Here is a 27,179-nt window from a genome sequence, read left to right as displayed (position 1 = left end):
GGCTTTCACAATGCTGGGGAGCTTGAGATGAAAGAGGAAAAACATTTTAGGACGTGTAAAATAACATACATGTCCTTGTTTGTTTATATATGTGCACTTTGACACACATTTACACAATCACACTTTGCCTAAGTGATTGAAGAGACTTAGAATAACAGAGTTGGAAGGGACCTTGTAGGTCATCTAGTCCAACCCCCTGCTCAAGCAGGAGACCCTAAACAATTTGAGACAAGTGGCTGTCCAGTCTCTTCATAAAAGTCTCGAGTGATGGAGCAGCTACAATTTATGAAAGCAAGCCATTCCACTGATTAATTGTCCTCACTGCTGGGAAGTTCTTAATTCCAGGTTGCTTATCTCCTTGATCAATTTTCATCCATTGTTCCTTCTGGCACTTTGGAAAATAGATTGTTCCTCTCTTCCCTGTGACAGCCCCTCAAATATTGGAGCATTGCTATCAGGTCATCCCTAGTCCTTCTCTTCACTAAACTAATCATGCCCAGTTCCGCAACCGTTCATGTTTTAGCCTCCAGTCCCCTAATCATCTTTGTTGCTCTTTTGTGCACTCTTTCCAGAGTCTCAATATCTTTTTTTTAATAGTGTGGTGACCACTGCAATATTCTAGGTGTGGCTTTAATAAGACTTTATAGAGCAGTATTAGTACCTCAAGTGTACTAGTAATAGGTTGCTTAATTGGAAGCAAAATAGAGGTCTTCTATTTACAGTACATAAAGCTTTATGTTACATAAAGCTAACATTTATGCTCAGAATCCTGGGGGGGAAATAAATTCCAACATATTTAAAATGTTTAGAAAGACAAATTTAATAATCCATTCCTTTTTTTTAAGCTTTATTCCTTGATTCTCAATCACATCTCTTTTCAATCATTGACAGACTTGGGGGACAGACTTTTCAGGGGATCATTTGCTTTTCTTTTAATGTAATCAGCTACTTTGTGCTCCTTGACCACAGCCAATGGATAGAGGAGAAATCCTCTTAATAAATAAAATCATTGTTGTGATAGCAAAGAGAGCATGAAACTTCCTCACCATTTTTTTTTCTTTTGGTTTTGCAATTTTAAAAAAAGGGAGTAAAGCTGATGTCAGCGTCCCTACTGCCAACTTAAGAAAAACCACAAAGAACATCCATCATGAGTTAATTGGGCATCAGCAGCATCTATGTAGCCATTTCAATTCTCTATCAGTACGTGTACCACCTTCCCAGCAGGGAAAAGCAAAAAGGTCATTGTTATAAGATTTTCAGCTGAGCGATCTCATCCTTTCATTGTGAAACAACCCAAAAGTTTATTAGTTATAAAGCCAGCTGACTCAAAGCAGTCTGGATTTTTCACTGATTGTATGGTGGGGAAATGATGGGCTTGGGGAGGAAGATATTCCATTTTTAAGGTGTTTGTTTCCTCATGCAACCTCACACACAAAAAACTCAAAAATGATCCTATTATTTCCAAACTTAATTTGCTTCCCATGTCATCTAGATGGAGAGAACCACTGTCTATGATCTTGAGGATTTCCAGAATATCTACAGTATCTCTTGAATAACTAGTTTCTTAGCTTCCTTTCTTATGGAGAAAAAAATAGGGGAAAGAAAAAATTATAGGACCCAGAAATCATGAGGACAAAGCCAATTTGCAAATACTTTCCCATGAACTGGTGAAGAAGTTCTTGTTCATCAAAATATGCTTGACTCAAAGACCAGAGGGAGAAAGTGGGGGCTCCATGGGGCCGAGAGGCTACTGTGCCCATGTGTCTTGAGGGACCTGCCTCAGGGACGCATGATCCATCTTCCAGCATGATTTAATTAGACCTAATTCAATTTGAGTAGATGGGGGCCATCCAGGAAAAAAGATGGGAAGAATGATGGATGAACTATTATGCTTAGGCTGAATGAGATTACGAGGTTGACTAGCTGTAAACATTAGAGGCAGAATTAAATCAGGTTTAGGACCAGCAGGGAGTCTTTGCCCTCCATTTAATCTCAAATGGACCCCAGAGACACACAGGGGCCATCATGAAAATTGTCTTCCTTCAAATGTGAAGCCCACATGCGCCAAGTGACAGAAGAACAGTATGAAACCCCTTATGGAGAATGTCAAACCCTGGACAAACGGTAGATAGCTTCATAAAGCACCTTCCCCCAGTTTAGGGGTCTCCCTGTGTTTGGGTATCCATTCTCGTAACATCCATCAAGGCTGATTGTCACTCCTTTGAGACAAACCATTTCAAGAGACAGGCATAGCAACGTTTCCAAAAATGTTCCATCTTATTCCAAACACAATCAAATTAGGGTTATTTTGGGTTTATTCTCATGCTGAAGAATCTTTTCTAAACAACTAAAAGTTCCTTCATGTTTTTCCTACTCCTAAAACCAGTTTTAAATGTTTTGCATATGGGTGTGTGGATGTATGCATTTTAAGCCTAGATTCACATATCTCAGTAATCTGTGATCTGCTTAACCATGGAGTTGGTTGAATATAGAATAACTGAGTTGTAAGGGACCCTGCAGGTCTTCTAGTTTAACCCTCTGCCCAAGGCGTGAGTCCTTATATCATTCCAGAAAACTGGTTGTCAGATCTTTTCTTGCAAACCTGCAGTGATGGAGTACCTACAACTTCTGGAGGCAAGTTGTTCTATTGATTAATTTTTCTCACTGTCAGGAAATTTCTCCCAGTTTTGATCTCTTTGTCAATTGACTGAGTTCATGAAAAATGTATAAAGACACTTCTTCCCCATTCTCTGCCAGGTTTTAATTTCCATCTTGTCAACACTGGCAGCATGGGTGGGTAGGCCAAATACAATGAAGGCGAAAGGAGGGTTGAAGGGTTTTTACTTTACACTTAGAACTTAGGATAACTTTATTGTCATTTTGAATGTACACTAATTGGCATACATTAAAATGAAATGTTGTTGCCTACAGCTCTCACCTTGGTCTTTACTAAAGTCTTTACTTTAACCCATCCTTTCACAGCTTAGATTCATGTAGACTCTACATCTCAACAAGTGTTGCAGGAAGGTTTATAAATCAGGATATGAACCCTAACATCCTGAGACATGCTTACAAATGAGATATGCCCGCAAGCATCCCACCTGCATTTTAAATGCATTTTGGCTTAATTCCCAGAGGTAATTTTTGGTGGAACTTATAAATACAATATTACAATCTATTATTTAAAAAAATGCCTAGGTCAGCAATGAAAGAGAGTAACCTCTTTTTTTAAAAAAAACAAAACTCAAATTTATTCATTAGCCTTTAGCAAGAACATTCATTGCAAAATATCTTGAAAACTGTGTAAGAAGAAGTCCAATGAAGATTTTTAAAAAAAACATTCATGAAACCCAAAACAAAACAAACTGAGGAACAATCAAAAGACGGAATGAGAAACAAGAGAAGTTTCATTTACATTAAATCCAACTGCATGAGACAACTTTACATTTGGCAGCGATTACATATACTTTGCAATTTTAGCTTGAACAATTTCAAAATTCTACAACAGTCAATGAGATTATTTCACTACACTGATCAGCACCAGATCTTAGATTGCTTAGGATGGTAGGTTGCTTATAGAAGTTCTCTCGATATATCAATGTTTCTCAACTTTGGCAACTTGAGTGGACTTCAACTCCCAGAATTCCCCAGCCATGCTGGCTGGGGAATTCTGGAAATTAAAGTCCACACAACTTCAAGTTGCAAGCTTGAGAAATACTGCTTTATATCATCATTTTCCTGATCCAGCTCAACTCATGTATATACAGTGTGACCATGATTAGCTGCCTGTGTATAGGAAAGGAAGCACAAGAAACAGATCAATAGAAAATCCACATTTGCAGCTTCTTCTATAGAGTAGGACAAAGTAAAGCAATATCCAGCAAAATATGAGCTAGGAACTTCACTATTGAGTCTCAAACAGCTCTCAAAATGGAGCATGGGATCAATTCTGCTCCCTCCAAATACTGAAGTATTACTTTTTCTCTGTCTGGTTTTGCAAAATACCTAACTATAGTTCTTTGAATATCCAACTATTTGCAATATACAATCATAAATATGTTAAGACTGAAAAGTTTCAAGCTGTAGATGATGAACTGTCCTTCTGTGCCCAAATAGATTACAGTGTCCTTCAGGTTTACTTGATTTGTGTATTTACAACCAAAAAGGAGATATACAGGTAGTCCTTGACTTACGATTATTCACTTAATGACTATTCAAAGTTACAACAGTCCTCCCCTTAATTATGACCTGTTTTTAAATTTACAATGGCTACATCCATCCCCTTGTGCATAGTCCCATGTCTGCATTTTCAGCACTTTGCAACCAGCTCATAATTTGCAGTCATGTGAGTTTTGCTGATTTCACCCATTGGGGCAAATGGATTTGCTTAACAACTGCTACAAAAAAATGTCAAAAAATTGGGTCTGGTCACATGATGACTCAATTTATGACTGCAATGACTCATGACTGTAATTCTGGGCTTAGTTACAGTCGTAAGTCTAGGACTATCTGTATTAGTGATTTCACGGTCATTACGTGACAAAGGGAATGCCCCACTTCATTATTCAATCAATGTCTGCTTTTTTTCTTCTTCCAAATGAAAACATTTTTATCAAGAATACAAATTCATAATTACATTTAAGGACAGCCCAAGTATGATGTAGTAAAACATTCTGCCACCCTTAAAAAGGCAGGTTTTTTTCCAGTTGTCATTTTCCAGTAAAATGGCATATTTTAATACTATCCAAAGATGTAAATCTTTTTTTTAAAAAAAAGAAGCAGGAAGAAAGAGAATAAATCAAGTTTTTCATTGGACTCATAAAAAAGAAGAAATAAGGAAGAGAACCCAGAATTCCCTAATCCAATTTTTAAGGCCCTTACAGTTCTAGTACAGTAAAAGCTGACAACAATAAAGCTATGGCAGGATTTAATATCAGTCCTCTCAGTTGGCTTGATGGTCACTAAAACAGTTTTCAAACTTGGCAACTTTTAAGAAGTGTGGACTTTAATTCCCAGAATTTCTCAGCCAGAATTCAGGGAGTTGAAGTTCACACATCTTAAAGTTTCTAAGTTGAAAAAACATTGATCTAAGATGCTGAATATGCAAAATTAGTACAGGCTAGATTGTGACTGTGTTGTGAAAATCCTGAACTGAAACAATCTCTATCATTTTTGTGAATCAACTCATCACGTTGTCCTAATACGGCATATTTGCTTAAATACAGATCACATCAACCTTAAATGTTGTTCATCTTGTTCTATGCATTTAGGGTTAAGGTTTTGTATAAAATCAGTCAAAGAACTGGAATGCATTTGTTTCTTCTTATGCTGACAACTAGCGTTTGACACTTCAGGAAAAGAAGATCCCAAGGTATTGGTTTAAATTTTCTCTCATGTGATCTTAAAACAACTGAAAACTGAATAATACTCTTACCAAAGCTGTAAAGCACACAACAAACACATTGGAACGCAGAAATATTTTGGCACAATCATTTTTCTTCTACGTTTTAAATGTAACAGACACATTGTCTTAAGAATCGTGAGGAAGACAAGAAAAGCAATAATAAATCAGTTTTTTTAGCTTACAGTTGGAGCAAGCAGCCTTTGGTAACAGATCATATAGCAATAGCACAAGACTTATATACCGCTTCACAGTGCTTTACAGCCCTCTCTAAGTGGCTTACAGAGTCAGCCTATTGCCCCCAAGCATCTGGGTCCTCATTTTACCGAACTCGGAAGGATGGAAAGCTGAGTCAACCTTCAGACTGTCAGGATCAAACTCCTGGCAGTCAGCAGCCTGCAATACTGCATTCTCACCACTGTGCCACCACACCCTAGCCAATTTGTGGCAGAACCCGCAATTCCTGAACATCACTCTGCCAAAAGCTGGTGGCAAATCACTAAAGTCCAGCAATAGGACATTTAGTTTTCTTTTTTAAAAATAGCAGGCATTAAGATAGATGTGACAGTGCACCAAGTTGTTAAAAAGATACAAGGAATAATTGTTAAATCCAATCCCACCCGCTCTGCAAATAGGTCATCAGACGCTCCTTGTAAATTCCCTTGGAAACCTAATAATTTTAGCAAACAGGGCTGCCTATCCCCGTTTAAGAGAAAGAGGCTATTCCCTAATCCAAAGCAAAGATGTAAGCCAACCAGAGATTCTCCAAGAGAGAAAAATCAAAGTGAGCTTTTCAAGGACAGGATACCTGGGGGACAAGATGATTGAAGGCAGACACCAATTTTAAGTCCACTGATGTCTACAATCCATTACTAACATGTTACCCCTGCTTTTCACTGCACATATAGAAGTCGCAACCATCATCTTTTCTTCAAATATGAAACTAGGTTGATTTCTTTTAATTTATGATTTAGAGGCTGGTCTATTCCAATAGGCTTTGACCAGCTTATGCTTAAAAAGAAGGAAACAATGATAACAGATACAGACTGGATATGTCCAGAAGAGACCATAGGTAGAGTCAAAACATTCCCATGGGGTTGTCTGTGAAGACTCTCAATCATCCAGCTAAGGCATCTCCAAATTTGGCAAGTTGAAGACTGGTAGACTTCAACTACCAGAATTTGTACGGTGGCTGAGGAATTCTGGGAGTTGGAAGTCCACCGTCTTAAAGTTGCCAAATTTGGCTTTCCCATGGAGCTCAACTGTTATCCTATCCCAAAGCCTGGGAGAAGAGGAAGGGGTTCAAAGTGTTTCTGAACATCATCAAGGGGGAAGCCCCATGGATCTGTGGGGGATCTTATTTCAGAGAACTGGAACTTTGATAGGAAAGGCATGCTTCTTCAGATGAGAAGCGAAACATCTTCAAAGAAAAACCAGAAAGTCCAGTTGCCTCTTGAAAAACCATCTTTGGGACATTGAATGGGTCTTTGCAAAGGGCTTCTTGGCCACAGCTGCCACCTGCTCTTCAGACAGGAGCTTTGAGTCCAAAGCAATCCACTGTCTCCAAGATTACACACTAGTCGTAATGAGCTGTAAAAATAATCTTGAGGAAAAGGAGAAACAGCCACAGCTAAGGAATGGTCAGATAAGAGAAATTCAAATCCAAAGCAGGAATGTAACTTGAAAAAGCACCTCAGACTGACTCCTCCCTAGTTTTCTTCAGTAGAAAGACAGGGAGGGAGAGGCACAGTGAGAGTTGAAAGACTCTCTTACTGTAACCTTATAATAAAAGTCATTTTAATATTCATAACTTTGGTGTTCAAGGTCTGTCACAAAGAGGCAGTTGAATAAAGAAGTGTTGCCCCATATTTATATAACATATTTTTAGTTTAGTTTTGTTTGTTTTTTGTCAGTTACCCAGAACTGCATCTGTCAGCTGGGCAGCCATATAAATCAATTTATATAAATAAATAAATCCAAGACCAGAGTTAGAAAGTCCTCTGAACTGGGGAGGGGGAAATGGGCAAATATCTAGAACTATTCAAGTCTTGTTAGAATTGAGCTTGAGTCTGTCCCTTTGCATCCAGACCCACACAGACTCAAGACATTGGAAAAGAAAATTGAGCAGCATCTGTTGGGAGAGCTGAGGTCAAGAGGTACAGTTCGGTATCATCAGCAAACTCATGAGTGTGGACATCAAACCAATGGATGGGTTCAGCCAGTGGTTCTGCGTAGATCAGGGGTCTCCAACTTGGCTACTTTAAGACTTGTGGACTTCAGCTTCTGGGAGGTAATGTCCACAAGTCTTAAAATGACCAAGTTTGGAGACCCTTGGTATAGTTGTTAAAACAAAAGGGGCAAGAGCGTCAAGCCTCTGGGCACCCACAGATGCCGGGCCATAGATGTGAGCTCTACTCTGTTAATGCTATGTAGAAGCCACCAGAAAAAGGAAGAGAACCGTCATAATCTGGTGCCCACCACTTTAAATCCCCATAGCCAGTCCAGAAGTACTGTAATTGGCAGTATCTCAACCAACTAAGAGATCAAGGAACATTGGACAGACACTCCAATGTCTCTCATCCAATCTCTACCACAGCTCATCTCCAAGTGCAACCAATGCAAACTTTGGACTATGTTCCAGTTGAAACTGATCCAAATAATCCATTTCCTCCAGGAACCTCTGACACTGTCGCTTGATTATATTTCCTACAACTTAAAAAAGGAAGGCTGAAGAACTGGATAAAAATTGTCCAGGACTGGTTGGTCCAGTGATGACTTCTTGTGGAAAGGACATACTACAAAGCTAAAGGAACCATAGCAACAAAACTCTTATCTTGATGCAAATCATCTTTGGAGGAGTGGAGAGCCCTTCCATGGGTCCCAAAAAAATCTGCACGTTCCCGCCTTATGTAGACTTTCAACTACAGAATTGGTCAACCAACCCTTCTCAGAAAAATGAACAACCACCCCAGAAATTAGAAAGCAGAGCAAGCCTCAGATTTTGTGACCTACGTCCTTTCATTTCAATGTATTACCAAGAATGAGGAGGTCATGACCCTGAGCTGAACCATTTTAGATGGGCAACAGGGAAGACTGGGGAATGTTTATAGCCTTGGTGAAGAAGCTCTTTTTCATTTTCTTCACTGCTCCTCCTGATATTGTATCAGTATGTGAGAATGACCTTGGGAGACAGCAAGAAGAGTTGCAGCTTAGACCACCATCTTAAAAATGGTATCTCAGTCCATGAAAGGAAAAGGGACATGGAAAACATCTCAGAAGGAACTTTCCATAGTTTCTGGAGAATAAAAGGAAAGGAGGGGATTAATACATGTAGTCCTCAGCTTACAACAGTTTGTTTAGTGACCGTTCAAAGCTACAGCGGCACTGAAAAATGTGACATGACTGTTGTTCACATGACCTTTGTGGCATTCTCATGGTCGTGTGTTCAAAATTCAGATGCTTGGCATCCGATTCATATTTTTGACCGTTGCAGCGTCCCGGGGTCATGTGATCCCCTTTTGCGACCTTCTGACAAGCGATATCATTGAAGAAGTTAGATTCACTTTACAACCATGTTACTAATGTAACAACTGCAGTGATTCACTTAATAACAGTGGCAAGATAGATCAGAAAATGGGGCAAAATTCACTTAACAAATGTCTCACTTAGCAACAGAATTTTTGGGTTCAGTTGTGGTTGTAAGTTGAGGACTGCCTGTACTTTCAGATTGCAAGAGTCTGTTAATGTAATCTTACAATATAGGGACAGCTGCTGCTTGTACTTGTGCTACTTATCTGGGCCACCTCAAAGAGCTAATGGAAGTTTGTTTTTCTACGTGCACAGAGTACATATTTTAATACAAGGGAGCCTCAAAGACATGGCAGTTTCCCCTTGCTGTCGGAACAATATCCCCTTTTGTGTAACCTATGGTGCTATGCAAATTGCCATCTTAATCTTCTCTATTTCTTGAGCCTTGAAAGTTATCAAGTCAAAAATGTCCAATCAAGTCCAACCAAGACTACAAAACAGATTGTAACATGAGAAGATCCATTCCAGCTCTACTACTCCACCTTTCGTGCTTGCCCTTCCTCACAATTCAGCCAACATTTCCTTGCGACAATTCACTTTTTTTTTTTCAGAGACCACAACGCCAAAATCAGAAAACTCTTTTAGAATGAGGACAGATGCAAAGTCAAAGTCTTGAGTACCCTAGTATATTATAAAATTGGTTTTCTTTAGGAAAAAAAAAGCATTTCTATAAATATCCACAACCTGGAGGCTAGCAAATACATATCTGTAGACAAACATTCTTATTAGTTTGAACACCTATGATACACCCCTTTTCCCCAAACAACCAACCAAATAAAAAAAGAGAAGTGTTTACGCCATTTAACAATTCCACAAGATGTCTTTGGTGATATATTCAAAAGGAAGAACGAACTATGTGCACGCCACGCCAAACCCAATGCAACCGAAAGCATCAATCCGTGAACAAAACACTTTACACAGTGAACTTCACCCATCCTATCTATCGGCAGCGTAATTGTTTGCAGCAATTGAAAACAGAGGTCCCTTCAACAGATCATGCCTCTCAATTCCATCCATCCCATTTCAGAAGTCTCAGGTAGGCAACATTTGGAGGATCTTCAAGTGTTGATGGCCCACCACACCATGACCAGTGAGCTGTCGTTTGGCTTGGAATCACCCAGACTTGCAGTCAGAGATATGGGATCCAAACATTGGCCAATGGTCATGCTGGCTAAGAGCAACAGGGGATATTGCTCTATGAATCAAGACGTGCCATTCAGAAGGAAAGCCGTCTTAGGTATTTTTAGATGAGTGGAATTAACAAACAGGCTAGCGTTGGGCTCAGTCACACCCTGCTCAAAGTGCCACCAAATGTTTGGAGGGAGGTTTCAGGGATTTTCAAGCAAATCTTCCCATTCACTACCCAAATTGGAATCCAGAGAAGAACCCCCCCACCCTTTGAAGGAGATGGCAAATTGATGGTTAGTAGCAAAGTCCAAGACCAGAAGAGTCTGAGAAAATGGAGATCAGGTGGAAAACTTGTTCCCAAACATCGGAGGTGGGAAGGTTCGGTTTTCAAGGTGCCGTTACGTAACCCCTCCCCTCCCCCCAAAAAATTAACATGGCAGGGAAATCTCCCTGGAGGCTTTCAAGAAGGGATTGTCTGAAATGGTAGAGGGTCTCCTGCTTGAGCAGGGGGTTGGACTAAAAGACCTCAAGATCCCTTCCAACTGTGTTATTATTATTATTAAGACTGAAATAGAATCTTTCCGCCTAATTTAATTGTTTTCACCAAACACTGAAAGCCTGTCATTTATTTAATGGGAAATCCTTGATTTACTACAAATGGGAGCAGCCTTTTTATGGCCAAGAACCCCGTTTTCTTCTTTTCTTCTTTTCAAGAACAGCAGAGGGCTGTGTCAAATATTCTAGCTCCTATTTAGAGGGAGAACTTAAATGATACGTCCAGATTAATTTAAGTTAATCACAAAGGTGGTTGTTTTTTTTGTCATTCCCATTTCTTTAAAAAGTAAAATCTCACCCCCAAATTTCAGGGACCAGGATTCAAGGGCTTTCCTTCACCCAATGAAGAATGGGTGATAATCACAGATTAAGAATGGGTGATAATCACAACTTTTTCATCATCATGTAGAAGCTGGACCCGCTCTTGCTCTGCCTGCGAGCTTTTGAAAAAAAAAAAGTTGCATCAGTCTTTGTGCAAAAAGGATTCTGAAGTATTAGCACCAACCGTCTGATCAGACTTTCAACGTTCGTCTCAGTTGCGAATTCCGAACACCGCTGGGACAACTATGAAAAAGATGTTGCATGGATTGTTAGAGCTGAGTCTCCCTGAAGTTCTCCTGCACAAACTTTGCAAATATCAGTAAAAGAGAATAGTTGTAGCTCAAATATTCCTTGATGTTTTCTGAGCTTTTCTTGTAGACCTTCCATTACCCAAACTAGGTAACATCATCAGTGTTATTTAGTACTCACTGGCACTGATAATGTTACCTAGTTTGGGTAATGAAAAGTCTGCAAGAAAACAACTAAGTTCACAGAGCACCAAGGACCCCTCATTCCATAAATATATCTATCGGGCATTCTTAAACCGTGTCTTTGACAAAGAGACAGACTTGAGAGCTTTTGCTGCATATTACCTGCCTTACAGTGTGCACAGGTGGGACACAGGATCTGGATTTTTTTAATAAACTAGTCAATCCGACTTGGTATATATATATATATATATATATGGGAAATGCACATTGGAATGTCACAATAAATATAGGGGGAAATGCACATTGGAATATCACAATTCCCTAGACACACATCTTTCTTATGCGCAACAAGGATAAGTTGTGATACAGTACAAGACAGCTGTGAGAGGAATTCAGGAGACCAAGTCAACTTTGGCCAACTGATGGAAGCTTTATTTCCTAAGAAGCTTCTCTGCATCCAATATTTTAACGCATAGCCATCCTAGGCACCCTAGAAAATTGATTTCAACAGATATTCTGCCCAGCAGCACTTCGAATCTGATTCCAAAAAATGAACTTCGGAGCTCACAATCAGTCTGGATGTAGCTCATTAAAGCAACTACGTCCTTTCTCTGGATCGCATGGCTTCCTTCTGCAATGGCCAGCTGATCCTGGAAAATGGCACAGCGTCTTGAAAGTGCTAGGGACAGGATTCACATACAAACAGAGAGAGAGAGACACAGGACCAACACATACAAGCAAGCCAAGTCTCTTTTCTGGAATCAAACTGGAAGTGCTGCACAGCTCTAAAATTTTACCATAAAAAAATAACAGAATCCTATTACTTTAAATAAAGACAGTTTTGCATGTATTGGGGTTTCCCCCACTTTTTAAAATATGCTCTTTGGACATTACAAAACCTCCACTGCATTGACATTACTTTGTTTCAGTATCAAGAAGTGTTTTTAAATTTTTTTAATTGTATGCATGTCTTCTTAAAAGCAATATACCCCCCAAGTAAGATGCTCCTAGATTACAGATTTCAGAGCCTTTTTTTGGCCCGTTTCCCTTTTAATCACATCTTGCCCTAATTTAACTAATAGCCACCTTCTTGCTATTTTGCCCATCCCATCCACTGCAACCGAATCTCCTCATTGACAAGCACCAGGTTGGGTAGTTTTCTGCCTCCCATCCCCCACTGAAACTACATAAAGCCCAACCAAATTGAGCAGCATACCCTAAAGCAGGATTTCCAAACCTGAGCCATTTCTAGGTATATGGACTTCAACTCCCAGAACTCCCAGAATTCCATAGCCAGCATAGCATTGCTGAGATTTCTGGGAATCGAAATCCACTCACCTTCAATTTGTCAAGGTTGGGAAATGCTGCTGTAACAAGTAAGATATGCTGCACAGCTGCACTTAAGATATGCTGCACAGCTGCAATCCTATATATCACAAGTGCCAGACTTCTGTTGGCTCAAGGCTATCCAAGACCTTGTGCCACTTGTCAAAGGCCACATTCCAACCATGGCCCAGGCCAAGACCCATTGGGGGGGGGGATATAAAATGGGTGCTAAGCCTTTAGAAGGCTTAAGGCACTAATTCTGTCCCTTAACTTCCCTCCCAACTAAAAAAAGAAAGAGGAAACTGGCCCCATCCATTCTAGAGGAGGTTCTGGGACCATAAAAGGTAAGTATCTCTATTTGCACTCTCTTCTACAGGCATCTCTTGGAATAAAAGCAGCTTAGTAGGTTGACTTCTAAGCACGTGTCCTCAAAAACTAGGAGTTAACAAGTTTCACCATAAGCAAACATCTCATTTTGGCAGGTCCTCGAGTTTCTTGCTCCTCCAAAATATACCTTCTAACTTTGGCCACCTAGTTGACTTTTGGAAATTATTTCTTCTCCTATTCCCATAATGGTGGAACTGGAAATAATTCAGGACTTTATTCCCATCTCAACTTCTGAGACTGTCCCTGTTCTCTTCATATCATTTTGTGCATCAACAGAAGTTCCCTCTACACACAAGCATGTCTGTTTAAGGAGAAACATCAACATTTCACCCAGTTCTCCTAGCTTCAAACCAAAGTCAACAGTCTGCAATATTTTCTGTATTCTCACAGCCCACCGGAACAAAAACAATTCAGCTGGAGCCCTATTAACAAAAGCTACTTGGCTAGCTAAGTTCATAGACTAACTAGCTGGCAGGAAGTGCTTCCCAAATGTTCTGGGTCTAGAGTTTCCCCACTGTTCAGCCTTGCCCCTGTAGGTGGTCTTAGCACTGCTTGGTGTGAAACTGAGATGTTTCCTGAGCCACATCCCCAGGCTTACACATTGACGGCTTATCAGGGGAGCAAGGAAAATCAAAGCTCAAAGGCAAGTCTAGACCATTCTCTCCCAAAGGGAGGACCCAAGCATGTTTTTTCGACAAACTGTCCCCACCAGGCCTCTTAGGAGACATCACAGGCGCCTGCAGAAACAGAGTGGAGGGTCTGGTCAATGGTCTCAATGCTGGAAGGACTGGATGGTTGCTTCCATCTGCTTGAAGGCGTCCAGCTGGTTCACTGATGGAATTCTGCCCCAGGTGAGCCAAAGGAGGAGCCATGTCAGAGTGCTTCAATATTCCCCAAGGACTTTGAGAGGGGTGTGTGTTCCAACCAGTCTCTCCTGTTTTTGTTTCTTGCAAGGAAGATTCCTTCTTGCCATGTGGTACATTCAACCGTCCTGGCCATGAGAGGCCACCAATAGCTTCTTCTCTTTTTCCTGGAGAATGTGGCACAGCTTCCTGGCCATTGTCCAACCCAAGAGGACCAGGATTCTTTTTGGAACCGCTCCAGAGCTCAAATGACCTAAAGCTCTTCTTGGATAGCTGCAAGCTTGCCAGCTCAAACTCCAGACTTTCGGTATCAAGGGATCGGCTTCTCCTGCAGACAGACAGTGGCTCCAGAAGAGGTGGACTCAGCTCCTGAAGTCGAAGACACCGAGGAAGGCTGGCAGCTCCCCAGTGGAAAGAGATCTGAGGATACTCAGGAAACATTCGCTCATTACATTCAGCAAAGGATGCTTTGGAGTCGTAAGTGTCCTTGAAAGCCTCAAAGGATGAGGTCATGTCCTCATCCGTGTTCATCTCCAGATGCTCCTCGCATTCCCCTTCCCCTTCCTGTTCTACATCGACTATGTCAAAGGTCACCATTGTGGGGAGGTCAGGAAGGTTCTGAGTGAACTCAGAGCCTGAATTGGAGCTTCTAAGACTTTCAGACAGGCTGGAGAAAAGAGTCCCATTGCTGGTGAATTCCACCAAGGCTTGTGAGAAGTTGACAGCTTGTTCTGGTTCTTCATTGCGTTCCTGGCAGGGCTCTTGAAAGTCAGCTCTCGGAGAGCAGCTGTGGTGCCCATGCACCCTGTAGAGAGGGTAGGTCACAGAGTTTCCCGAAGCCAAAGCACAGGAATCAAGCACCAGATGTTCACTGCTGGAGCCCAACTCTGAGCCATTCTCTAACGGCTGAATAAGGCAACTATTATGTGCTTTAGTGGTGCTGCTGCTATCACAAAGCTTTTCTGGACAGAGCTTCTTATGGAAATCATCTTCCCAGTCTTGGTTTTCTGCTAGCTTCTTTCCACCATTTAGACCGTCGTTCAAAGCACAAAAATTCATTTGCTCACAACCAAGGCAACTCGAGCTCTTCTCAACTAAGTTGGTTGTTTGCATTTTACATTCAGACAGCTGCCCTGGTCTCAGAAGTTGGTCTCTTCTAAGCTCCTGGAGGTGTTTCAGGGCTGGCTCTCTTTGCATCTCCCCAAAAAGCAGCTGTTTCTGGAGGGTTGCCAGCCTCTGCTCTTCTGTTTCCATCACTTCACTTTTCTGTTCCATCAGCCAGATCAAGTCCTTCTCACTGGGGAGAACAAAGTCCAAGAACTGGTCAAATATCTTCGAAGGAGACACTTTCCCATCAAACCAGGATCCATCTCCATGAGATGGGCTCATCAGTGCATCATCTGGTTCATAGAACTCATAAAGAGCATCCCCGCTGTAGCTGTCCCTCGGAAGGCGGTCCTTTTTGATTTCATCTAAACCATCAACAGCTTCATCTTCAGGACCTGGGGTGCTAGAATCGTAGTAGCCCTCATCGCTATTGGGAGCAGATTCTTGTTGATCGCTATGTGGTGTCAGAAGGTCTATATCATTCCTTGTTCCTTCAGTGTATAGTTTAACTTCCTGCTTGGCACCATTCATGCCCTGAAGGTCACATTTGGTTATAAGCTCTGGCAGATGTGCTTCAGAGGCTGCATCTCCTTTGATGGCTCCTGCCCACATCTGCTGGAGGTACTCTTCTAAATCCTCCGGCAGGGCCATTTCCTCCCCTCCACCTTGGTAAGTAACCAAACAAGAGGTCCTCTTGGTAGCATCCCGGCTGCGTTCCACAGATGTCGAGCTCTCTGTGATGCTATCAATATCCGGTTCTGCAATGATATCTCCACAACCGGTGAAAGAGTCAAAGCTTTTAAGAGACGTCACCTCCCCAAACATCAAGCTAAGTTGTTCCCCGGAGGGTATGCAAGGAGGGCTCTTCTCCAGGAACTCTGGTTCAAAAGCATCAGGGAGGTCACTGTAGGCAGAGTCAACACAGATGTCTTCCAGGTTTGGCTGCCCATCTCGAGATCCTTCAGGACACGCTGGTCCTCTAGCTGCCTCGCCAATGGACCTAACTGGGCTTGAGGCCAAGCAGTCCATCTCTCCTGCCTTATTATGGTTGGCTATTTGAGGCACAGCATCACGGGAAAAATTGTCTGCACGTTTTGGTGTCACAGCCCCACTATGAGGACTCCCACCCAACCCACTTCCACATGGCTGTTCTTCGGTCACCGTGTCCCTGAGAGCCCATTCTTGCAGCTCAGTCCTCTCAGGTTCAGCAACTTTGTTCTTCCGATGACGGCGAATGCTATTAAAAAGCCCCTTCAGCCCCTTTTTGGATCTTGGGAGGAACAAGGACTTCTCTCCTGTCAGCTTCTTTTCAAAGCCTTCAGAGCTGCTGGACAGAAGGTTTGAGGTCTGGATGAAGCCAACTCTGAGCTCGGCTCCCAAAACAGCGCTCTGAGAACTTGGCAGCAGCTGGGGAAGAGGGAAGTCTGGCCCTCCGTCCGAGGGACTCCCGAGACATCCAGAACTAGCCTCTTCGTGCGCCGTGTCACTGATACCATCGTGAGTCTTGCTCTTGCTGAGACCCTTTTTGGAGGTTCCCTTGCCCTGGCTTTTATTCTTCCCCCCAAAAAAGCTTGGTAGGGTGCAGATGCTTCTCTTTCCCCCGAAGAATTTAAAGGCTGTCTTTTTCAGCTTGCTGGCCGGTGCCTGTTGCCGATTTGGCTCTGCCCCAGCAAAGGAAGCATCACAGGGTTCGGAGAAGTGGCTGGCTGCCCCATTTTCGTCCTGGGACTCTTTTCTGTCTTTGACCAAGAGAGACTTGGCCCTGGGATTCTGAACAATGCCTGCAGCTTCTACAGCAGCCATTCTGGCTTGCATCGTTAAGTGAAGACCAACGATCTCATGGCTGCTTCCCCTTTTGTATCTTTTGGCCAACGCATCATGGGAATTCTGAAAGAAAAAGAAAAAAGGGAAGGGAATGGGGAAGAAAAGAGAAAGAGCATCAAGACAATATACTGAAAATTGGCAACTCTTTAGAAAGGGATTTCTCAACTGTGGCTGCTTAAAGACGCATGGAGTTCAACTCCCAGAACTCTTCAGCCAGTGTTGTGGCTGGGGCATGCTGGGAATTGAAGTCCACGCATCTTAAAGCGGCCAAGGTTGAGAACTCCTGCTTTAGAAGATCCTGCAATGGTATGTTGGAATAACCTTGGGAGACCAGGCAAAGAAATGCAACCGGGAAATGATTACATAAAAGGCAGCTGAGCCCACAGCAGGAATGTGGGTGGGGCAAGACTCAGAAGAGACCCTTGCTAGTTTTGGGGCTGCAAAGAGGGAGAAAAGTACTTTCAGATTTGCAAGATCGATGTCAACCTCAATAGATAGACCAGGAAGAAATATGAATAGAATTAATTCTATTTTATTTTAACTCTACTTCAGGGGTGTCCAAACTTGGTCCCTTTAAGACTTGTGGACTTCAACTCCCAAAGTCCCTCAGCCAGCAAAGCTGGCTGAGGAACTCTGGGAGTTGAAGTCCACAAGTCTTAAAGGGACCAAGTTTGGACACCCCTGCTCTACTTTATTAGAATTTGTTTAAGTCTGACACTACAGGTTTTCCTCGACTTGCAACGATTCATTTAGTAACTGTTCGAAGTTACAATGGCACTGAAAAAAGTGACTTATGACTGTTTTCACAGTTACGAACTGTTGCAGCCTCCCCTTGGTCACATGATCAAAATTCAGATGCTTGGCAACTGGTTCATATTTATGACGATTGCAGTGTCCTCGGGTCACGTGGTCATATTCTGTGACCTGACGAGCAAAGTCAATGTGGAAGCCAGATTTACTTCACAACCATGTTACTAAATTAACAACAGCAGTGATTCACTTAACAACTGTGGCTAGCAAGGGCGTAAAATGGGGCAAAACTCACTTAATAACAGAAATTTTGGGCTCAGTTGTGGTTGTAAGTACCTGTACTTTTTCTTCCCACATTGACAGCTGCATAACTAGTCCCATTATTGACTTTTAATGGATTAGGGCAGGGGTGGACTATTATGGCAACTTTATGACCTATAGACTTGGCCAGCTCAGGAATTCTGGGAGTTGAACTCCACAGATTGTAAGGTTTCCATAATTGCCTATCCCTGGATTAGGGAGTGCTTTTGTTTCTGAACATCTTAACAATAAAAAGCAAAATGGCTGATCTCATATTTGTACTGCTTTGATGTTACATCGATCAACCACAAAGCAGGAATATCATACTTATGGCCTTTGAGGCCTGCTTCAAGTATTTATGAAGCTCCGTAGTCCAGTGGTATAATTTCTCATCTTCAGTAATTCAACTGGTAGACAGACAGAGGCAGGGGCAGGTGACCTCAGATGGGTGGACAATAACTATTCACTTCTGCCAACTATTTTGTTCTGGCAAAAATCAGAATAGAATGTACTAAGGCTTTAAGATTTCTTCCAGCTTTTTGTAAAAGAGGAAATGGAACTATGAACTCTTAATTTCCCAAACCTTATCCTAGAAGGCTCACACACTCTTTTTCTTTTTTCACATATATCAATTGATTCCTCCAGACATGTAAAACATAATAGCCCAAAAATGCTTATCACAGAAAATACCTTCTTAACACACTCACAGAGACACAACGATGGGATTTCTCTATGACACAATCCTTTTATCTTTGGCCAATTCCTTGTACCTCCAGGTCTCAAATCCATCCAGTGACAACCTAGCTGCTTCCTAGCTGCCCTGAAAACAGACAAAACTTCAAGACCTCAATTACCCCTGTGAGGCAGGTAGTCCTCGACATACAATTGAGGTCAAAATTTCCATCCATTGTTAAGCAAAATAGCTTTTGCCCCATTTTATGACCTTTCTTCACATAGCTGTTAAGTGAATCACTGCAGTTGTCAAGCTAGTAATGCTGGTAAGGCTTCCCCATTGACTCAAAAGATCACAAAAGGGGATCGATCGCATGGCCTTGGCACATTGCAACTGTCATGATATATACATGATATAATTTGGGGTTTCTCCTGGATGGACGGCTGTCCTTTGAAGATCATTTGACGGCCGTCTCCAGGAGAGCTTTTTACCAGGTTCGCCTGGTCCGCCAGTTGCGCCCCTTTCTAGACCGGGATGCCTTATGCACGGTCACTCATGCCCTCGTCACTTCTCGCCTGGACTACTGTAACGCCTCACATGGGGCTCCCTTGAGGTGCACCCGGAGACTGCAATTAGTTCAGAATGCAGCCGCGCGGGTGATAGAGGGAGCCACTCGTGGCCCCCATATAACACCGACCCTGCGCAGGCTGCACTGGCTACCTGTGGTTTTCCGAGTGCACTTCAAGGTGTTGGTTACCACCTTTAAAGCGCTCCATGGCATAGGACCGGGATATCTTCGGGACCGCCTTCTGTTACCACATGCCTCCCACCGACCGGTACGCTCTCATAGAGAGGGCCTCCTCAGGGTGCCGTCAGCCAGACAATGCAGGCTGGCGACCCCCAGGGGGAGAGCCTTCTCTGTGGGGGCACCTACCCTCTGGAATGAGCTTCCCCCAGGACTTCGACAACTTCCAGACCTCCGGACTTTTCGCCGCGAGCTTAAAACATATCTATTCTTTCGAGCAGGACTGGCTTAATAGGGTTTTAAATATGGATTTTATTGGGGTTTATTTTATATTTTGTATTGTATTTTAAATTTAGGCTATTGGAATAAGTTTTTTATAATATTGTTTTTATTGAATGTATTTTCTTTATTTTATCTGCCTGTTCACCGCCCTGAGTCCTCCGGGAGAAGGGCGGTATACAAATTAAATTATTATTATTATTATTATTATTATTATATACAGGCCAGTTGCCAAGCATCCAGATTTTGATCATGGGACCATGGGATGCTGCAATGGTCAGAAGTGTGGAAAATCATCACAAGTCATCTTTTCAGTTCCATTATAACTTCGGTCACTAAATGAATGGATGTAAGTGGAGGACTACCCATAGTTAAAATGAGAAAAATCTGGGAACCTGCTCAAATCTTTCCAGCCCATAGCTTTGGGGTGTTTTCTCCCTCAACTGACCCTTAAGCCATACCTGCCAAACTTAAATCAGTTAGGCTGTTGGGTTGAGCTCCCAACTCCAAGCTCAAACCAACAGCCTAATTACCAACTGGAGCTACTAATATTCAAACACATCTTCGGGACCGCCTTCTGTTACCACATGCCCCCCACCGGCCGGTACGCTCCCATAGAGAGGGTCTTCTCAGAGTGCCGTCAGCCAAACAGTGTAGGCTGGCGACCTCCAGGGGGAGAGCCTTCTCTGTGGGGGCACCTACCCTCTGGAATGAGCTTCCCCCAGGACTTCGACAACTTCCTGACCTCCGGACCTTTCGCCGCGAGCTGAAGACATATCTATTCTTCCGAGCAGGACTGGCTTAAATAGGGTTTTTAAATATGGATTTTATTGGGGTTTATTTTTATATTTTGTATTGTATTTTAAATTTAGGCCATATTGAATAAGTTTTTTAAAGAGTGTTTTTATTGTAATATATTGTATTATTTTATCTGCCTGTTCACCGCCCCGAGTCCTTCGGAAGAAGGGCAGTATAAAAATTAAATTATTATTATTATTATTATTATTATTATTATTATTATTTAAATCACAGTGTTTGGCGAAAACTCAGTGGAAGTAACTTCAAAGATAGGTAGTAAGCAATAACCTTGAGCCACTGCAATCAAGATTTAACTAAAGAAATATTAACCCTCTCAAGGCCAACTGATCTCCCAGACCCAGAATAACTTTTTGGAGAGAATTCCTTTATGTAATCACTATGGAGGACACAACCTGCTATGAAACAAAGATTAGAGCATTTATAAGAAGCTCAATTCTTTTTTAATCTGTCCAGCTTCAGCCAAGCTGCTGTTGACATACCCTCCTTTAATCCCTGGAAATCACTAAAAATATGTCTCAAAAATATATCCATTCTGCTCTCCTCCCAGTCCACTGAATATAACTAGCTCCGTCTATCAGCACAGATGCCATACAACTAATTCTCAATAAATCACCAATTTAAAGAATATCCGATGGAACAGACCTAGCTGCCCAGAAGCAGAATCCAGCCCAGACCTTAATGGATGATGCTGGGCCACCCCTGAGGGTATTGATCATGGACTCATATTTGCCTGCATCACACATTATTCAGTTCCTCTCTTGAACACACCTGGCTGGCCTGCCAAGCAAAGAAATTTTGCCTTTATTATGTGAAATTGTCAGAAACTGGGAAGAGGAATCTACAGAATTAAAGGGCTACACCTCTTTCTCTCTTCAAGCCATTCTAGCCAGAAAGGTGCTCTAATGTTCTCCAATTTGCATGACCACTTATTAAACCTACCGCTTGAAGTTCTATGGCATTAGCCACAAAACTGAAATATGGAGCACGAAATACCTTGCTAATCAATATTTTCCCCTTGCCTCCCAAGTTTTTATTCAAACTTATAGTCTATGGAGATTCTCAGCCATTTAGGTCATGGTTGTTCAAAGATGATTTTTCAAGAGGCAACTGGACTTTCTTGTTTCTCTTAGAGTTACAAGAAGCTTCTTGGAAGTGAAATGTCTTCAAAAAAAATGAAGTCTAGTTGTCTCTTAAAAAAAAAACCTTTGGGACAGTCAAGCTAATGATTGAAACATCCTTGAAGATTTGGTGGCAGGCAAGATCTGATGATGAATCCCTATCCATTATTTCAATCCTCCTTATAGCCAGACCTCTCATTTCAAGCCTTATTACTTTACGAAAGTCTCAACCTTGGCAACATTAAGATGGGTGGACTTCAACTCCCAGAATTCCCCAGATAGAATGTTTTGGTAATTAATGGCCAAATAATTGGGGGAAAGTCATGGAATGTTGTTTTTATGCAAGACAACTGCAGAGAGATTGTTATATGCTCAAAAATGAACAGCTTTGGCACTGCCTACAATGGAGCAATAGTTGCTGAAGAAGATAGAAATTGCAGAGAAGGAGAAATCAACATCTATGATTGGAGAAAAGTCAACATTTACATTTATGGCTGACTGGAAACCCTTTATGGGCTTTCTGCAAGACACTGGGAGATGGCAAGTTCACGTCTGGCTTTAGCCATGAAAGCTAGCTGTGTGACCTTAGGCCAGTCCTTCTCTCTCAGCCCAACCCACCTCACAGGTTGTTGTTGTGGGAAACTAGGAGAAGGAAGGAACATTAGTTATGTTCGCCACCTTGAGTTATTTATAAAATTAATAAAACAAAAAATACATAAATAAACCAAAAACATGGAAGTCTGATTTGTTATTTTTCCAATTAAAAAATATCAGATAATAAGCCTTTTCGTAATCATAGAATAGCTAAGATATAACCATCTTATATTTGCTGCAAAGGAAATTGGAAGCTTCAACATTCCAAGCCTTTTTTACAATAACAAAATCAATCTACTCATCAAAACCTAAAATCAAAGTTTCATTTCTTTCTGTTTCAAGAAAAAAGTCCAGAAACGAAACTAAAACAATCCTTCTGTTTAAGTAAAAGTCAGTTTTGCTATCTCCCATAACTGCATCACTTTTTTCATCTATTCATTCTGCATTATAAACATTTCAATAAATGGAAGCCATACTTATAAGCTTTATCTTTTGACCTGCAGCAGGATAATGATGCAAGATGAAAATAAACAATCAGTGGAACAACTTGCCTCTAGAAATTGTGAGTGCTCCAACATTGCAGGCTTTTAAGGAAGAGACTGGACAGCCACTTGTCTGATATGGTATAGGTCTCTTGCTTGAGCAGGGGGTTTGATTAGAAGACCTCCAAGGTCACTTCCAATTCTGTTATTCTATAAGTTTTATTTCTATCTGTTGTAAAAGCAGTCAGAAGTCACTTTGCTTCCTTTTATATATATTTTATTTTTCTGACCTATTTCCTATTTTTTCGTTCTCTTCTCTTTACTATTTCCTTTCTTGGTCGTTAGCTTTTTTGTTAGGTTTTTATTTTATTTTAATAAAGCTAGTCAAGGAAACTATGCTTTTCCTAGAAACCCTAGGGAAGCTGAAAAAAATAAAAAATGCTTGGATCTGCAATTTTTTTACTATGATTATTTCTTCGATCATTACCCCTTTATTTTCTGCTTTTTTTTGCTTTTTACAATCATTTTTATGCCACCTTTATTCATTTAATCTTTATAAACTATTTTTTCTAATTCTCTGGCTTATGATGATCAACTTAATAAATAAATAAGATTTCATCATGTCATCTATAAAAGCCCTTGTATCCCCCCCTCAGCTCTGTAAGAATATCTCTAAAACGTTTTGAGCTCTGTATTATTTTGCAACTGTTTTTGTCATGTTTCTTTACATTGTGTTGCTTTTAATCTTTCTTTTGATTTCACTGGGTTCTCTTTATTATTGTGCAGTTTAGTTTTATTATGCCATGTTATAATTGTTATATTGCTTTGGATTTATGTTTTTCATTTATCTGTAGACAACTCAGAATACTCTATTTCATACTTTAAAAGCACAATAAATCATCTGCAGGGTGGCAGATAACTCAGTAAAGATTAAGAAGTTGTAAACTGAAAACATATGTGATCTAAAATTCACCAAGATTTGCAGTCCAATGCAAAATTAACCAGTGAGAAATCTGAATCAAATCAATGGGATAAGTGTATATATGTGTTTGTGTATCTCTGTATCTATATTTATATCTATCTATCTATCTATCTATCTATCTATCTATCTATCTATCTATCTATCTATCTATCTATGTGTATAAAAATTTTATTAAAAGTTTTGAGAACAGTAAGAACATCTACAAACTACATTAGAGGAGAGGAAGTGAAAAAGAAAGAAATAACAAAAAAAACTAAAATTGCAATAAGAGACTAGAAAAAATATAGAACAAGATATAAGGGCATAAAGCGGTAGCTTCTAATATTCTTCACAGCAGTTAAAAGTACAATTACATTTTAACCTCTCTCTAACTAGCTGTCTGCAAGGAGTATAAATCCTTCCAATTCCCATTATCCAGTCAGAGCTGACGAAGCTTTTTGGATGAGAAGCGAAACGTTTTCAAAGAAAAACCAGAAAGTCCGGTTGCCTTTTGAAAAAAGCACCTTTGAGGCAGTGGTGAAATCCAAATTTTTTTACTACCGGTTCTGTGGGCGTGGCTTGGTGGGCATGGCAGGGGAAGGATACTGCAAAATCCCCATTCCCTCTCCACTCCTGGGGGAAGGATATTGCAAAATCCCCATTCCCTCCCCATTCTGGGGCCAGCCAGAGGTGGCATTTGCCAGTTCTCCGAACTACGCAAAATTTCTGCTATCGGTTCTCCAGAACCTGTCAGAACCTGCAGGATTTCATCCCTGCTTTGAGGCAATCCAGATCTGGAGGACTGAGAATCTCTATAGACACACTCTTTCTAAAATTACATCCCGACTCTCTTCTTTCTATAATTTATATCCCGCCTAATCATCAAAACCATTGATCACAAGTGCATTTTTCCTCATTTTTGCACAAAATGTCCATAAGGGGTTTCCAGGCAGAAATACATGACTCTATTGTCTTTCCTCTAAATAAAGACGTCAGTTTATCCCTCTCTCAATTTCATTCAGTTGATTTCCCCAAACACTCTTCAATGGTGGCCAGTGCTAAATCTTTTCATCTTTGTGGATAGAGTAATCTCCCCAAAGGAATTATATCTTGACAATCTCCCATGAGGTTTTTTTTCCTAATAGTTCATCCAACAATCCCAAAAGGAAAAATTCTGGCTTCACTGTACCTCTCTTGAATGAAGATGTGTGTAACCATACTACAACTTTGCAATTTTTGAAGCCTTGGGCATGATCGTTGTTCAATCGTTCAATCAATCAATCAGAATAGAGCTAAGGACCCTGGAGGTCTTCTAGTGATCTAGTCCAACCCCCTACTCAAGCAGGAGGCTCTATCATTTCAGACAAGTGGCTGTCCAGGCTCTTCTTAAAAGCCTCCAGTGATGTAGAACCCACAACTTCTGAAGGCAAGCTGTTCCACTGGTTAAAGCCACCAACTATTTGCATGTTGTACAGATAGTCCTCAACATATGACAATTGGGTCCACAATTTTTGTTGCTAAGCAAGGCAGTTGTTAAATGAGTTCATTTATGAATTTTTTGCCAGTTTTTAAGCAAATCCCTGCAGTTTTTAAGTGAATCATGCAATCATTAAGTGAATCTGACTTCCCTCATTGACTTAGCCTGTTGGAAGCCAGCTAGAAAGGTTACAAATGGTGATCACATGACCCCGGGATCCTACAACCCAAAGGAAAATATGAGCCAGTTGCCAAGCGTCTGGATTTTGATCACATGACTATGGGGATGCTGCAACAATTGTAAATGTGAAAACTGGTCATAAATCACTTTTTTCAGCCCTGTTGTAACTTTGAAAAGTTACTAGATGAACGGTTGTTAAGTCGAGGACTACTTCTACACCACCCAGAGTCGCTTCTGTAAGATAGGAAGCCATATAAATGTAATAAATAAAACTAAATAAAGATATGCATGCATGTCTCCAAAATCCGTCATCCTTTGCTACAGTTGTGGATAATTTCTCAACTTCTTTGCCTACATTCCAGCCTCGGTTTAACAAACAATGATTGCCCTGTTGGTTGTATTTAACTGACATCTGACCCCTCTGTTTACATTCTTCTGTCTTGGCATTCATGAATATGTTGCATCTGCCAACTGCTGACAGAATGCCATACAGCTGATCCTGGGAATCCAGTCCATGAGAGATCATGCCATGATAAATTGGCCCAGCTTTAAAACATGAACAAGGGCCTATTGTGATTTGTTATCTCTGTGCGTGCCTGTGTCGGTGTGTGTTTGTCCCACTTTATCAACAGTAAGCACCAAAGACAACAAAATCTGGTTGAACAAATGTAGTCTCTGATCTTAACAGGCTCATGTTACACGGGAAAAAATCCCAGAAGTATTACGATGCTTTGCAATGGCTGAGCCATGAGGGATGTGGCCACAAGACCAGGACTTTGACAGTGGTGGCACTACAGGTAGTCCTCAAGTTAAAACCAACACTGAGCCCAAAATTTCTATGGCTAAGTGAGACATTTATTAAGTGAGTTTTGCCCCATTTTACAACTTTTCTTGCCACATTTGTTAAGTGAATCACTGCAGGTAGCCCAAGTTTGTTTACATGTGATATTCTTTAACCGCCCATTTCCCTCAGAGACCCGTCCTTCGTGGTGTTTATGGCAACTGCAGCGTTCCAGGGTCATGTGATCACCACCTGCGACCTCCCCAGCCAGATTCTGTCAAAGTCAACAGAGGAAGCCTATTTATTTATTTTATTTATTTATCAAACTTACATACCGCACCATCTCCCGTAGGACTCAGGGCGGTTCACAGGCATATTAAAAACAATATAAAAACAATATAATAAATAAACATTAAAACCCAGTTAAAACTAAATATTATCATAGCCTGATCACTAAAAAAGTAAAAACCAGTAAAACCCCCATTAAAATTTAACTAAAACATTTTGTTCTTAGGCTAGTCCCGCACGCTAAAATAATAGAGTCTTCAGTTCACGTCTGAAGGTCCGGAGTCGGGGAGTTGTCGTAATCCCGGAGGAAGCTCATTCCACAGGGCTGGTGCCGCCACAGAGAAGGCCCTCCCCCTGGGGGTCGCCAACCTACATTGTTTGGTTGACGGCACCCTAAGGAGGCCCACTCTGTGGGAGCGCACAGGTCGTTGGGAGGCAATCGGCGGCAGAAGGCAGTCTCGAAGGTATCCCGGTCCTAAGCCACGGAGCGCTTTAAAGATGGTAACCAAAACCTTGGTGCACCGGAAGACTACGGTAGCCAGTGTAGGCCGCACAGGATAGGTGTTATATGGGAGCAGCGGTGCTCCCTCTATCACCAGCGGCGCATTCTGGACTAACTGGAGCCTCCGGGTGCTCTTCAAGGGGAGCCCCATGTAGAGAGCATTGCAATAGTCCAGGCGGGAAGTGACGAGGGCGTGAGTGACCGTGCGTAAGGCGTCCCGGTCAAGGAAAGGGTGCAACTGGCGAATCAGATGGACCTGATAAAAAGCTCCCCTGGCGACGGCTGTCAAATGATCCTCT

The 27,179-nt window shown here is 41.4% G+C and overlaps 1 protein-coding gene across 1 annotated transcript in view; it reads right to left on the bottom strand.

The window, feature by feature from the left end:
- Nucleotides 1–508: 508 nt before the first annotated feature.
- AMER1 (APC membrane recruitment protein 1) overlaps nt 509–27,179 on the bottom strand; it is a 29,459-nt gene continuing 2,788 nt past the window's right edge. The window contains exon 2 of the mRNA XM_058197033.1: nt 509–16,994. Coding sequence (XP_058053016.1) covers nt 13,680–16,922 — 3,243 coding nt within the window. The 5' untranslated portion in view covers nt 16,923–16,994 and the 3' untranslated portion in view covers nt 509–13,679. The remainder of the gene's footprint in view (nt 16,995–27,179) is intronic.

The sequence above is a fragment of the Ahaetulla prasina genome, chromosome 11 (genome assembly GCF_028640845.1).
Source record: "Ahaetulla prasina isolate Xishuangbanna chromosome 11, ASM2864084v1, whole genome shotgun sequence".
NCBI classification, from domain to species: domain Eukaryota; kingdom Metazoa; phylum Chordata; class Lepidosauria; order Squamata; family Colubridae; genus Ahaetulla; species Ahaetulla prasina.
The sequence above is the reverse complement of the archived record's forward strand: the minus strand, read 5'-3'. Positions and strand labels throughout refer to the sequence as shown.